The 15326-nt window shown below is 45.8% G+C and overlaps 1 protein-coding gene across 2 annotated transcripts in view; it reads left to right on the top strand.

Annotated features, from left to right (window-relative positions):
* aars1 (alanyl-tRNA synthetase 1) overlaps nt 1-13298 on the top strand; it is a 43767-nt gene extending 30469 nt beyond the window's left edge. For both annotated transcript variants that reach the window (XM_067997637.1, XM_067997638.1), the window contains 6 exons: nt 922-1030; nt 1744-1857; nt 4017-4136; nt 5188-5274; nt 10796-10909; nt 12543-13298. In XM_067997637.1, coding sequence (XP_067853738.1) covers nt 922-1030; nt 1744-1857; nt 4017-4136; nt 5188-5274; nt 10796-10909; nt 12543-12728 — 730 coding nt within the window. In that variant the 3' untranslated portion in view covers nt 12729-13298. The remainder of the gene's footprint in view (nt 1-921; nt 1031-1743; nt 1858-4016; nt 4137-5187; nt 5275-10795; nt 10910-12542) is intronic.
* The last annotated feature ends 2028 nt before the right edge of the window (nt 13299-15326 follow it).

The raw sequence follows: 15326 nt of genomic DNA, 5'->3' as shown, positions 1-15326 counted from the left end.
ATGGTTTGGTCATTATCACATTGTTTGTGGGATCTTGTGTGCAAATTGGCTGCTGCGTTTCCTACATTATAACAATGATTGCATTTCAAAAGTAATTAATTGGCTGTAAAACGCTTTGGGACGTCCTGAGGTCTTGAAAGGCGCTAAATGAACGCAACTTTTTCTTTCTGTCTGTTCTTTCTGTTCTTCCTTCCTTTCTGTTCTTCCTCTTCTTTCTTTCCGTCCTGTCTGTCCGTCCGTCGTTTCGGTCCGTCCTTTCGGTCGGTCGGTCCGCCCCGCCCTGCCATGATGTTATGTATGATACTTCCTGGAGGGCTGACGGCTCTGGCGATGCTATGCCCCAATGAAAGCCAGCGCCTTTGAGGGCGGAGGGAGAAAATTGGCTTGTTTTAAAAAGTCCAAACATTTATTTGTTTTTTCTGATTTTCACAAATTCCTGGCTTCTCCCCCGGAAATTAATGACATTCGCCAACCAGTGAAATTTCCTGAAGTTGTCTGAGTCTCCCTAGGTTTGTTTCTGAGCAGCTCTTTTGTTTGGGACGAACATTGTGCTTTCCCTTCCAGTGTCCCATCACGAAAATACGAAAAATGGTACAACCTGGAAGTTGGCTCTCCACCAGATAGTCACAAACTTTATAAATATTTCCTAATATTCTGAACAGTGATGGATTCAAGGAAGTGACGCAGTCTAAGGTTCCACACTTCTTCTGAACCCATTGCATGTTTTGCTGAGAGATATTGTTATCCTCTGACACTTGCATTTTTAAAATAAGTATGTGTTGAACTAGTGAAGCACAGAGCAGTTCTGATGAGATAAAGTAATTGATATTCCCACAGCAAAGTGTAGGGACGAGTGCTAGAAAAGTGGTTTTGTTACGCTGAGATCCCTTCTCTAGGGTAATTACACCGATTTTATTCCAGGCACCTTCGGAATTCGCGCCATGCTGCTCCTTTTGTGATTGTATCAGAAGAAGCCATCGCTAAGGGCATCAGGAGAATAGTGGCAGTCACAGGATCCGAGGCTCAGAAGGTTAGTGGGCGTGCTCAACAAATTTTAACCCTTGGACAGCTGTCAGCTCCATGGAATGTGGGTCCTGTTGGCGGGACTTTTTTTTGGATTACTACGTTTCATTTCATCTGACTTTTTAAAACAAAAAGCTTGCAGCTCACTTACGGCATTACAAGCCCTAGTGTTATGGTAATATGTTCAAAGGGCCGTGTCTTCTGTCGATGACCTGGTGCGGTGATGAGCAATACAGGTCAGAAGTCCCCTGGTCTTTGCTGAAATAGCTGCTCTCAATTGGAGCAAGCATTTTCTCTCTCCTGCACACTGTCTCATGCGGCTTCTCTCTTCTGCATGCTCTTTACCTTGTGCATGCTCTCTGTATTTCACGCTGTCTCTCCTAGTTGCTATCTCTCCAAGCATGTTCTCTGTTTCAAACAGGCTATCTCTCTCTTGTGCGTGCTCACTGTACCTCTCACACGTACTGTCTCCTTTGCATGCTGTCTTTGTCTCTCGCAGCATTTTCTGTGTGTGTCTGTCTCAGGCAGACTTTCTGACTGTTTCTGTCTCTTATTCTCTTTCACTTTTTTTTCTCTCTCTCTCTCTCTCTCTCTCTCTCTCTCACACACACACTTTTTAGGTGTTGCTCTGGCTGCATGCACCAGGTTTATGCAGTTGTACCGATTAGATGTTGGATGTACTAAGAGACTGTGTGATTTGAATGCTTTTGTCTTTTATAGGCACTAAGAAAGGCAGACACTCTACAGAAGTCTCTTGTTGCACTAGAGTCGAAGGTCCAAATCCAGACCTCTCCCAATAAGGAGATCCAGAAAGAGATTGCAGACCTCACAGAGGTAAATCAGAAATGCAGCATCAAGAATTCTGTATGCTCTGTAACTTTTATAAAATCTGTTTAAATATAGAGCTTTGAATAGTTTTTTTTAAAATTTAAACTTGAATTATTGAATACCATTTTCAAGAGTGATCAACAAATGGAATGGCCCTCTGCACATGGTAGTGGGAGTGGATTCCCTGGAATCATTCAAAATGGTATCACTGGGTGGGGGAGAGGCTGTGGGGACTCGGATGGATGAACTAGGAATGGGCTGAAAGGCCTTATCTGCGTCCATCTTGGGAACATTTGTCTCATCTTTGTTCCTTTTTAAAATTATTATTCTGGGATTTGCCATCAACAATATTTCAATAACATTGACTTAGATCAGTGTACAGCTTAAACAAAACCAGTGACCCAAGGGATGATAGAGTAAACATAGATTGAACTGGGTAAAATAACCTACGAGAACTGGAGGTGAACTCCCTCCCTGAATGAGAGGACCCTGACCGAAAGGGTACAATGGATCAAGTGAGAGAAGGGTGAAAGGTGAGTTAACCGAGCCTTCAGAAGAAGTCACTTACATTTATAAGGCGTCTATAACATAGCAAGAAGCTCCAAGGCACTTCACAGTTGAGGGTCAGACACAAATATAAGGGAAGTGATGGCAGATGCCCAAAGACCCAGTCAATGAGGTGGGTTTTAAGGAGAGTTTTGAAAGTGGGGGTAAATGCTGCAAGGTGGAGAGCTTTAATGAGGGAGTTCCAGAGTGGGGGCAAGATTGTTGAAGGCTGTGCCACCAGAGGTAGATTGGATGGTGGGAGTGCAGTTAACCATAGTTGGAAGAGCAGATGGTGCTTGTACAGGCACAGAACTGGAAGAGATCGCAGAGATATGGAGGAACACAACTGTCTTTGAAGTAATTGTGTTGAGGAATGGGAGCCAGTGGAGTTTGGCAAGGATAGAGGTGATAGATGAGTGGAGTTTAGTACAGGATAGGGTGTGGGCAGTGCCGTCCTCGGTGAATTAAAGTTTATAAAGGGTTGAGCTCAGGAGGCAGTGAGGAGAGTTTCGGGAAAGTGGAGTTAGAGGCAAAGGTATGAATGAGGGTTACAAAGCAGGTGAGGTAGGGACACCGATGGGCATTAATTTGGATATGGAGGTGGGCAGTCCTGGTAATGGACTGGATGTGGGGTTTGAAGCTCAGCTCAGGGTCCAGCAGGACACTGAGATTGTAACAATGTCAGGTTGATTTTGAATGGGCATCCAGGAAGGAGGAAGGGAATCAGGGGCTAACGTGTGTAGTTTCTGGTGGGGGTGAATGGGATGGCTTCAGGTTTGCAACACTGAACTATAAAAAGTCCAGGCCCATCCATGACTTGATGTTGGACACACAGTTGGAAATGAAAATCAAGAGAGATGTATAACGGGCAGTCGATCCGATATCACTGGCTTTACACTATCACCAAAAGTGAAAATTACCCCCCTCTGATCTTTCTTACCTGTACCTTTTGATGTGCATGGAGGAGGGGCTTGATCTGAAGATGACCAGACAAATGTTTAAAAAGAAATGAGAAAATTCAATTTTTACATTAAAGAAACATTAGGTTCTTGAACCACTCAGTGGGTAAATACTCCGTGCAGTGTAGTACTGAGCCATGCAGATAGAAGATCCCAGGTTTGATCCCTAGTCTGTGCTAAGTTAGCAGATCTCAGCATTGGTTAGGTTGCTACAGTTGGCATCAGCTCTGCTTGGTTGGGAAGGAAAAAAACAGCTCTTGGCTGCTATCCAGTCACTCTCTGCTGGAAAGTGCACATGTTTGCAAACAATTTAGGACTCCTCTGTGGTGCCCAATATCGATGAATAGCCCGCTGACACTAACTGGGCATACACATGAAGAATTGCCACTAGGGTGAGGTGCTGGGAGGTTTCCAGTGTCTGTGGAACTGTATCCCAGTAAAAGTCACCCCATTCAGCAGATTAGAATCAGAGAAGCTGTTTGTTTAAAGTGCATAATGGAATAGCTCTGCCATAGCTCTGCCCTAGTTAGATGGAGATAACCCTTCCAGCAGAGTGATTCGTGGATCTTTTAGCATAGAATGTACTCTTCCTTGACTTGCAACAGTAAGTCATTGCACAGTTTGTGATTGAGTTTTTTCCGTGTGTCTGTTTAATTGCAGACGATTAGCACCGCAGTCATTCCCCAGTGGCAGAAGGATGAGCTGAGGGACAAGCTGAAATCAATAAAGAAGGTTATGGACGATCTGGACAGAGCCGGTAAAGCTGACTTGCTGAAGAAGGTGAGTAATCAAATCCCTGCTGGTTAAGAGTTACTGACTCTCTGAATAATATTGCTTCACTCATGAGGGATGAGAAAAGACTCTGAATGTTGTTCTATATACGGAACTCTGATGTTTTTGCTTTTGCTCGTAACTCCCAACTGGAGTTGGTCTTTCACTCGGCGAGGAAGACCAAGGCTTCACCTGGGGCATCTTTACTGATAATGAAGGTGCTCTTATGTTTCCTGGTTTTTTGGGACCAGTCTGGGGAGAGCAACCTCCGTTAATCTGTGCAGAATTTGACCCTTGCTCTTGAAAGTGAAGACTCCTTCATCCCCTCCACCACCATCAATTGATTCAGCTGTCAAGTGGTGGTAGGAATCGTTTAGAGCATAAAGAAACTTTAGGTAGGAACAAAAAAAGAGCATTGGCCCAACAGCTCTGACCTTTTTTCCACAGATCTGCCCCACCTACCCATATCTATCAGTCCTTCTCTCCAGCAATGCATCCAGTTGTTTTTTGCGCCTGTTTATATTTCTGTTTTCGTATCCTACCCTGGAACTGTATCCTAATTTGGGTGATAAAGTTCTACCTAATTCATGCCAGGATTTGAGCAAGTAACTAGTCTATCACTTAAGTACAGTACTGAGGGAGTGCTGCATTGTTGGAGCTGCCATCTTTCAGATGAAAGGCGCAGTATTTAGATGGATGTAAAAGATCCCATGGCACTTTACAATATAGTGACCAACATTCTTCCCTCAACCAACATCATCAGAAACAGATTAACCGGTCATTCATTTTGTTTGCTATTTGTGGGATCTTGTTGAGTGCAGATTAGCTGCTGCCTTCGCTACAGCAGGACATTGGGATGTGTGGAGGATGTAATAAGGTGCTATATAAATTTCTCTTTCTTTATCTCCTTTTCTTCCTCCTAACATCCTAGTTTATAACATGTGTGCCCTGGTATTTGAACCCTTCACAATAGTGAACAATTTGCCTGGATCAGCTTTGTACAAAGAAGGAATAAAATAATTGGATTATTACTGATAACGTTTGTGGATTTCATCGCTAGGTACGAGAGAAGACCAAACAGTTCATAGACACTAATCCAAACCGACCTCTGGTAGTCATGGAAATGGAAGCAGGGGCACCGGCCAAGGTGAGGAAAACATTCTGAACAGTGACTGCAGCATTTTTTGATAATCCAGTAGACTTGAATGAGTGCAATTGAAAATAGCTATTTAGAGTAGACTCTCTTTCTTTATTCATTAAGTTTTCACGGTACACATTTTTACATATTTTTCTGAAGTTGTTGCATGATGGTCGAGGGTGGGTATGTTGGTACATTCTAATTATATTGTGCTTGTGCTATAAAACGTTGTACTTCATAGTGTGAGGGTACATTAATGTATTTCAACTGTATGGTGTGAATGGGAGGGTACATTGGTATACTTGGATTGTATGGTGTGAATGGGAGTGTACATTGATATAAATAGAGGCATAGAGTACAAAAGCAAGGAGGTTATCCTAAACCTTTATAAAACACTGGTTAGGCATCATCTGGAGTATTGTGTCCAATTCTGGGCACCAAACTTTAGGAAGGATGTCAAGCCCGTAGAGAGGGTGCAGAGGAGATTTACTAGAATGGTACCAGGGATGAGGGACTTCAGTTCTGTGGAGAGTCTGGAGAAGCAGAGAAGGTTAAGAGGAGATTTGATAGAGGTGTTCAAAATCATGAAGAGTTTTGATAGAGTAAATAAGGAGAAACTGTTTCCAGTGGCAGAAGGGTCGATAACCAGAGGACACAGATTTATGGTAATTGGCAAAAGAACCAGAGGCGACGTGAGGAAATAATTTTACGCAGCGAGTTGTTATGATCTGGAATCTGAAAAGGTGGTGGAAGCAGATTCAAAAGCAACATTCAAAAGGGAATTGGACAAATACTTGAAGGGGACAAATTTACAGGGTTCTGAGGAAAGAGCAGGGGAGTGGGACTGATTGGATGGCTCTTTCAAGGAGCCAACACAGGAACGATGGGCCAAATGGCGGCCTTCTGCGGTATATCCAGAACTAGCTGCGCCTCTAGCCAAGCTGTTCCAGTACAGCTACAACACTGGCATCTACCCGACAATGTGGAAAATTGCCCAGGTATGTCCTGTCCACAAAAAGCAGGACAAATCCAATCCGGCCAATTACCGCCCCATCAGTCTACTCTCAATCATCAGCAAAGTGATGGAAGGTGTCGTCGACATCGCTATCAAGCGGCACTTACTCACCAATAACCTGCTCACCGATGCTCAATTTGATGTTCCGCCAGGACCATTCAGCGCCAGACCTCATTACAGCCTTGGTCCAAACATGGACAAAAGAGCTGAATTCCTGAGGTGAGAGTGACTGCCCTTGACATCAAGGCAGCATTTGACCGAGTGTGGCACCAAGGAGTCCTAGTAAAATTGAAGTCAATGGGAATCAGGGGTAAAACTCTCCAGTGGCTGGAGTCATACCTAGCACAAAGGAAGATGGTAGTGGTTGTTGGAGGCAAATCATCTCAGCCCCAGGGCATTGCTGCAGGAGTTCCTCAGGGCAGTGTCCTAGGCCCAACCATCTTCAGCTGCTTCATCAATGACCTTCCCTCCATCATAAGGTCAGAAATGGGGATGTTCGCTGATGATTGCACAGTGTTCAGTTCCATTCGCAACCCCTCAGATAATGAAGCAGTCCGAGCCCGCATGCAGCAAGACCTGGACAACATCCAGGCTTGGGCTGATAAGTGGCAAGTAACATTCGCGCCAGACAAGTGCCAGGCAATGACCATCTCCAACAAGAGAGAGTCTAACCACCTCCCCTTGACATACAACGGCATTATCATCGCCGAATCCCTCACCATCAACATCCTGGGGGTCACCATTGACCAGAAACTTAACTGGACCAGCCATATAAATACTGTGGCTACAGGAGCAGGTCAGAGGCTGGGTATTCTGCGGCGAGTGACTCCCCTCCTGACTTCCCAAAGCCTTTCCACCATCGATAAGGCACAAGTCAGGAGTGTGATGGAATACTCTCCACTTGCCTGGATGAGTGCAGCTCCAACACTACTCAAGAAGCTCGACACCATCCAGGACAAAGCAGCCCGCTTGATTGTCACCCCATCCACCACCCTAAACATTCATTCCCTTCACCACTGGCGCACAGTGGCTGCAGTGTGTACCATCCACAGGATGCACTGCAGCAACTCGCCAAGGCTTCTTCGACAGCACCTCCCAAACCCGCGACCTCTACCGCTGAGAAGGACAAGAGCAGCGGGCACATGGGAACAACACCACCTGCACGTTCCCCTCCAAGTCACACACCATCCTGACTTGGAAATATATCGCCGTTCCTTCATCATCGCTGGGTCAAAATCCTGGAACTCCCTTCCTAACAGCACTGTGGGAGAACCTTCACCACACGGACTGCAGCGGTTCAAGAAGGCGGCTCACCACCACCTTCTCAAGGGCAATTAGGGATGGGCAATAAATGCCGGCCTCGCCAGCGACGCCCACATCCCATGAACGAATTTTTTTTTAAATATCATTCTATATGATGCTTGGATTGTACAGTGTGAATGGGAGGATACATTGATACACTTGGACTGTGCGGTGAATGGGAGGATACTTTGATATACTTGGATTGGCTGATTGTCAAAAGGTCCTGGGTGTCCTTGTACACCACTCACTGAAAGCAAACATGCAGATGCAGCAAGCAGTTAGGAAGGCAAATGGTATATTGGCCTTCATTGCAAGAGGATTTGAGTACAGGAGGAAGGATGTCTTACTGCAGTTATACAGGGCCTTGGTGAGACCACACCTGCAGTACTGTGTGCAGTTTTGGTCTCCTTACCTAAGAAAGGATATACTTGCAATAAAGGGAGTGCAGCGAATGTTCACCAGACTGATTCCTGGGATGGCAGGACTGTCGTATGAGGAGAGATTGGGTCGACTAGACCTGTATTCACTAGAGTTTAGAAGAATGACAGGGAATCTCATTGAAATGTATAAAATTCTGACAGGGCGAGAAAGACTGGATGCAGGGAGGCTGTTTCCACTGGCTGGGGGGGTCTGGAACGAGAGTCACAATCTCAGGATACGGGGTAGGACATTTAGGACTGAGAGGAGGAGAAATTTCTTCACTCATCGGGTGGTGAACCTGTGGAATTCTCTACCACAGAAGGCTGTGGAGGCCAAGTCACTGAATATATTTAAGAAGGAGCTAGATAGATTTCTAGACGCAAAAGACATCAAGGGGTATGGGGAAAGAGCGGGAATATGGTATTGAGATCGAGGATCAGCCATGATCGTATTGAATGGCGGAGCAGGCTCAAAGGGCCAAATGACCTACTCCTGCTCCTATTTTCTATGTTTCCATGATTGTACGATGTGAATGGGAGTAACGTTCCCGCCAGACAAGTGCCAGGCAATGACCATCTCCAACAAGAGAGAGTCTAACCACCTCCCCATGACATTCAACGGCATTACCATCACCGAATCCCCCACCATCAACATCCTGGGGGGTCACCATTGACCAGAAACTGGACCAGCCACACACATACCGTGGCGAGTGACTCACCTCCTGACTCCCCAAAGTCTTTCCACCATCTACAAGGCACAAGGTAGGAGTGTGATGGAATACTCTCCACTTGCCTGGATGAGTGCAGCTCCAGCAACACTCAAGAAACTCAACACCATCCAGGACAAAGCAGCCTGCTTGATTGGCACCCTATCCACCACCCTAAACATTCACTCCCTCCACCGCCGGTGCACTGTGGCTGCAGTATGTACCATCCACAGGATGCACTGCAGCAACTCACCAAGGCTTCTTCGACAGCACCTCCCAAACCCGCGACCTCTATCGCCTAGAAAGACAAGAGCAGCAGGCACATGGGAACAACACCACCTGCACATTCCCCTCCAAGTCACACACCATCCTGACTTGGAAATATATCGCCGTTCCTTCATCGTCGCTGGGTCAAAATCCTGGAACTCCCTTCCTAACAGCACTGTGGGAGAACCTTCACCACACGGACTGCAGCGGTTCAAGAAGGTGGCTCACCACCACTTTCTCGAGGGCAATTAGGGGTGGGCAATAAATGCTGGCCTTGCCAGCGACACCCACATCCGATAAACGAACAAAAAAATACATTGATATACTTGGATTGCACGGCGTCAATGGGAGGATATATTGATATACTTGGATTTTACAGTGTGAATGGGAGGATATATTGATGTACTTGGATTGCACGGCGTCAATGGGAGGATATATTGATATACTTGGATTTTACAGTGTGAATGGGAGGATATATTGATATACTTGGATTTTACAGTGTGAATGGGAGGATATATTGATGTACTTGGATTTTACAGTGTGAATGGGAGGATATATTGATATACTTGGATTTTACAGTGTGAATGGGAGGATATATTGATATACTTGGATTGCACGGCATCAATGGGAGGATATATTGATGTACTTGGATTTTACAGTGTGAATGGGAGGATATATTGATATACTTGGATTTTACAGTGTGAATGGGAGGATATATTGATGTACTTGCATTCAGATGGTGCTTATGAGCTGCCTTTCCCTTTCCCTCTTTTCTCCCCCAGGACTTTAAAACAAGCTGATTGGCATTTTTTTTTAACAACAAAATGAAACTTCCCTGAATTTGTGCAAATGAACTGCCTGTGGCAGCACTAGACTGTACAGAGTTGAAAGTCCCAGGTTGACTCCCACGACAGTGCTGAGCTGGCTGATTTCAACCAACAGTAGGGCCACTACATTTGGATTCTGTGCTCCGTGGACTAGGAAGGGGGAAATGGCCAGAGTTCCTACTCCTGATCCAATGATTCCTGCTGGCAAGTGCATGTGTGACATCATAGGGTGAGAACGTGATTGATTGGATTTCGCTGGGATGCTTTTGACATTTGAATAACCAGCCAGCATTCACTGTCTAAGCTTACACATCAAATATGAGGCCCTGGTGGCCGCCAGAGCCCACAGAATTGTACCCCAGCTAGAGTCGGCACTTTCAGGAGAGGACAAGCTGTATTGTGTGAACAATAAGGTGGTATTTGCCCAGGAATTAGTACCTGGCCATTTAATCCTGTCATCCGTCATGCTGAGAGGGCTTATTATTTTCTGATTTTATCTGCATTACTTCTGAAGGCGCCGACCCTTGCTGGGAGGCAGTTCCAGAGGCTCTGGTCGCCCCCCAGTATCTCAAGTAGCAATTCTTCCTGTGTGAGCCCAGATAATTAGCACCAACAGGCTATTTGACCATACCAGGCATCACAGTTGAGCACTGCCTCTTGCTCACTTTGACATCCATGTATTCCAATAGGATTCAGTGGGCAGAGGGGGACTCTGGATTTGTCTCTTCAATTGCTTGAATGTCTTACCCCCATCCCCAACCACCACCCATCCCGTGGAGATCATCTAGGCCTTTCTAGCCCCCAGGGCTCAGTAACACTTCAGTTTCATTTTAGGTTTGGAACCTGGCATCCTGTGAAACTGTTAATAGCGCCTCTTGCCTTTCTCGATGCTTGCAGGTTCTGGGGGATCAGCTACCAGAATGTTTAATTGGTGCTTCATTGTTGAGATTGGACGATAATTTGTCTGACAATGTGTTGTCTTGTTTCCACCAGGCACTGAATGAAGCTCTGAAGCTGTTTAAGACACACTCCCCTCAGACAGCAGCAATGTTGTTCGCTGTAGACAGCGATGCAGGAACGATCACGTGCTTATGCCAAGTGCCCAAGGTAAAGATGGATATTTAAGTGCTGTCAACTCCAGTGTCCACATGGACAATGTTTCTTCTTTAAAGGGACTCTTTGGCTATACCTTCAAATTGCATTTGTGTTTTTCTCAAATAAATTGGGTCAGATGATTTCAAATATTGGTCAAAGTTGGGATTCAAACTGCCTGAAGTGAGAGTCCACGGGCTCGGCTGTTAAAACTACCATGTTGCATTTATTAAATATATAAACTGAGAATTATTGAATATGTGACGGTAGTTTGATGGAATGGTGCTAATGGTTCCCATGTGTGTACATTAGATACCTGGGAGTTAGTTACAGGCTGGAGTCTAATCGAGGGGTTCAGATGGTTTATATGTAAGAATAATGGAAACCCAGGAGAGAGTTACCAGCTGGAATCTAATCGATGGGTCAGATGGTTTATAGATAGAATATATAGAATAATGGATACCTGGGCGTGAGTTACAGGCTGGAATCTAATCGAGGGGTTCAGATGGTTTATATTCCGGACTGGTTTGATGAGATCATAAACTGCAAGAACATAGCTTGGACACCTTCTAGTGTGTACCTTGTACCCTGGCTGAGGTCACTCCAAAGTATGTACTCTGTCCATCCTGCCTGAGATCGTGGTTTATGGAGCCCTGTATGAAATGCATATTTCTCTTCCCCTCTCTAATGTTAGCGCAGATGTCAGCGTTGGTGTAAGTGGGTATAAAGGAAAATACAACAACAACTTGCATTTATATAGTGCCTTTAACATAGTAAAAACGTCCCGGGGGCTTTAGATGAGCATAATCGACACCAAGCCACATAGAGATATTGGGACAGGTGACCAAAAGCTTGGTCAAAGAGGGAGGTTTTAAGGAGCAACTTAAAGCAGGCGAGAGATATGGAGAGGCGGAGAGGTTTAGGGAGGGAATTTCAGACTTTAGGGCCAAGGCAGCTGAAGGTATGGCCGCCAATGGTGGAGCGATGATGATCAGGGATGTGCAAGAGGCGAGGATTGGAAGAGCTCGGAGGGTTGCAGGGCTGGAGAATACCAGTTATACGTCACTTGTTGGTTCAGTACCTGTATGCAGTGGTGCCTGGGTGTAGAGAATTCCTTTTTGGCAATTTTTTTAACCTCATGCACTCCTGAAGGTGAAGACTGTTGGGATTATGATTCCATACATGACGGGTACCTTTTGATACCTCACCCAAGTGACCATTCTTCATCTGTGAGCCCAGGCAGTGAGTATCAGCAGATGTGAACTACATCACAGCCAAGTCCAATCCTGCCCTTCCCCCGTCCTGCACACCTGTCCACTTCCCAGCGGGGGCCACCGATTAGCGATCAAGAACAGGATCTCTGACTGGGTTTCCCCTTCGCTAGCCCAGGGGAGCTGAGGCCAATCGTTGTATCCAAGCTACTTGTCCCAGCTGAGACCAGCTAACTCAGCACAGACCAGGTATCGAACCTGCGATCTTCTGGTCTGCGTAGGTCAGTTACACACTGCCTTTACAGCTAAGCCATTCTGGGAAGCATTGTCTCAAAGTCCAAGCACTGCTGTACATTGTGCAAAGCCAATTTAAATAAAAAACACATTACTGAATTTTATTTGTGTATTATTTCTCCCTTTTGTATCTAAACTTTCAGGACGTGGTAAGCAGGGGTCTGAAAGCCAGTGATTGGGTCGGCCACATCTCGGAGTTACTGGATGGAAGAGGAGGAGGAAAGGACATGTCCGCCCAAGCCACAGGGAAAAACATCAATAGCCTGGACAAAGCGCTGAAACTGGCAACCGAGTTTGCCAAGCTTAAAATAGGAGACCTCAAAAACTAACTTTAAAAAGTTGCAGTTAAAAATCACTTGAAAGATTGACCTGTGGAATTAGGGTCCTCCTCCTGTGGGAATCGGGCCCTGCTCCTGCTCCCGTAGGAGTCAGCTCCTGCTCCTGCTCCTCCTCCCATGGGAGTCAGCTCCTGCTCCTGCTCCTGCTCCTGTGGGAGTCGGGCCCTGCTCCTGCTTCTGTGGGAGTCGGGCCCTGCTCCTGCTCCTGTGGGAGTCAGCTCCTGCTCCTGCTTCTGTGGGAATCGGGCCCTGCTCCTGCTCCCGTGGGAGTCAGCTCCTGCTTCTGTGGGAGTCGGGCCCTGCTCCTGCTCCCGTGGGAGTCAGCTCCTGCTTCTGCTCCCACTCCCGTGGGAGTTGGGTCCTGATCCTGTGGGAGTGCTGTTCTCCACCAGGTGACTGATTACAATGCTGTCTGTAATTAATGTGATATTAAGAAATTAATGTCTGGAAAAGTCAGTGGAATAACTGTAATTGATCATTTATGTTAAGTGTTTTATTGTTGAAATTCCTGCAGTTGATTAATGTTAAATAAAGTGTAAGCGATGGGTCTGGGCATAAAAAGGTTTCTGTTTCATAATCCATTTTAAAAAAAGTATTGCAACCTTAACCTTCACTTCATAATATCGTTTACACATTTTTTTGTCTGCGCTAATTCCCTTGGCTTCAGAATCACCAGTCTCTTTCGTAAGCTCCCCCTTATAATCAGGAGTTTACCTGTGCTGCTCATATACTAGTCGTATGATAGCCTTATCCAGGGGGCCATAACAATGAAATCCCTTTATTATAGGAACTGGATGTTGTAATCTCACTTGTCGCTCCACATGGACCTCCAATTTTCAGAAGGGTAGACTGTGACTGAGGTACTGAATGAATACTTTACATTTGTCTTCACAAAAGAAGAGGATGAAGTTAATGTGGCAGTAGAGGAGGAGGGAGTAGAGATATTGGATGGGATAAAAATAGGTAGCAAGGAGGTTCTAAATAGATTGGCATTACTCAAAGTTAACAAGTCACCTGGTCCAGATGGGATGCATCCTTGGTTGCTGAGGGAAGCAAGGGTGGAGATAGCAGAAGCTCTGACCACAATCTTTCAATCCTCCTTAGATATGGGGTCGGTGCCAGAGGACTGGAGGATTGCAAATGTTACAGCCGTGTTCAAAAAAGGGGAAAGGGATAAACCCGGTAATACAGGCCAGTCAGCCTAATGTCAGTGGTGGGAAAACTACTAGAGACCATTGTCAAGGACAAAATTAATTCTCGCTTGGAGAAGCATGGGTTAATAAAGGACAGCCAGTACGGATTTGTTAAAGGCAAATCGTGTCTGACTAACCTGATTGAGTTCTTTGGTGTAACAACAACAACTTGCATTTATATAGCACCTTTAACGTAGTAAAATGTCCTAAGGCGCTTCACAGGAGCTATTATCAAACAAAATTTGACACCGAGCCACATAAGGAGGTATTAGGACAGGTGATCAAAAGTTTGGTCAAAGAGGTAAGTATTAAGGGGCATCTTAAAGGAGGAGAGTTAGAGATAAGGAAAGGTTTAGGGGGGAGAGTTCCAGAGCTTAGGGCCTAGGCACCGAAGGCACGGCCGCCAATGGTGGAGCGATTAAAATCGGGGATACGCAAGAGGCCAGAATTGGAGGAGCGCAGAGATTTCTGAGGGTTGTACGGCTGGAGGAGGTTAGGACATGGAGGGAATCGATAACAAGGATGAGAATTTTAAAATCGAGACGTTCCTGTATCGGGAGCCAATGTAGGTCAGCGAGCACAGGGGTGATGGGAGAACGGGACTCGGTGCGAGTTAGTTTTGGGATGAGCTCAAGGAGGGTGGAGAAGCCTGATGTTACGGAGGTGGAATTAGGCGGTCTTGGTGATCGAGCGGATATGTGGTCGGAGGCTCATCTCAGGGTCAAATAGGTCAAAGTTGTGAACGGTCTGGTTCAGCCTCAGACAGTGGCCAGGGAGAGGGATGGAGTCAGAGGCTAAGGAACGGAGTTTGCGGCGGGGACCAAAGACAATGGCTTCGGTATTCCCAATATTTAATTGGAAGAAACTTTTGCTCATCCAGTACTGGTTATCGGACAAGCAGTGTGACAAATGAGAGACCGTGGAGGGGTCGAGGGAGGTGGTGGTGAGGTAGAGCTGGGTGTCGTCAGCGTACATGTGGAGTCTGACGTGTTTTTGGATGATGTCGCCGAGGGGCAGCACGTAGATGAGAAATGAGAGGGTTGAAGGTAATGCAGTAGATGTGTATATAGGGACTTTCAAAAGGCATTTGATAAAGTATCACATGACAGACTTATTCGGAAAATAGAAGCACATGGGATTAAAGGGACAGTGGTAACTTGGGTACATAATTGGCTAAAGGATAGGAGGCAGAGAGTAGTGGTGAACGGATGTTTTTCTGACTGGAGAGAAGTATGCAGTGGGGTCCCCCCAGGGATCGATATTAGGACCATTGCTTTTCTTGTTTTATATATATCTCACCTGGTCTTGGGTCTAGGGAGTACAATCTCATTTGCGGATGATACAAAATTTGGCAACATAGTAAATAGGACGATTATAGCAGACTTCATTGGGACTT

Source organism: Heptranchias perlo, chromosome 16, assembly GCF_035084215.1.
Source record: "Heptranchias perlo isolate sHepPer1 chromosome 16, sHepPer1.hap1, whole genome shotgun sequence".
NCBI lineage: Eukaryota > Metazoa > Chordata > Chondrichthyes > Hexanchiformes > Hexanchidae > Heptranchias > Heptranchias perlo.
This window is presented reverse-complemented; position numbering and strand designations above follow the sequence as displayed.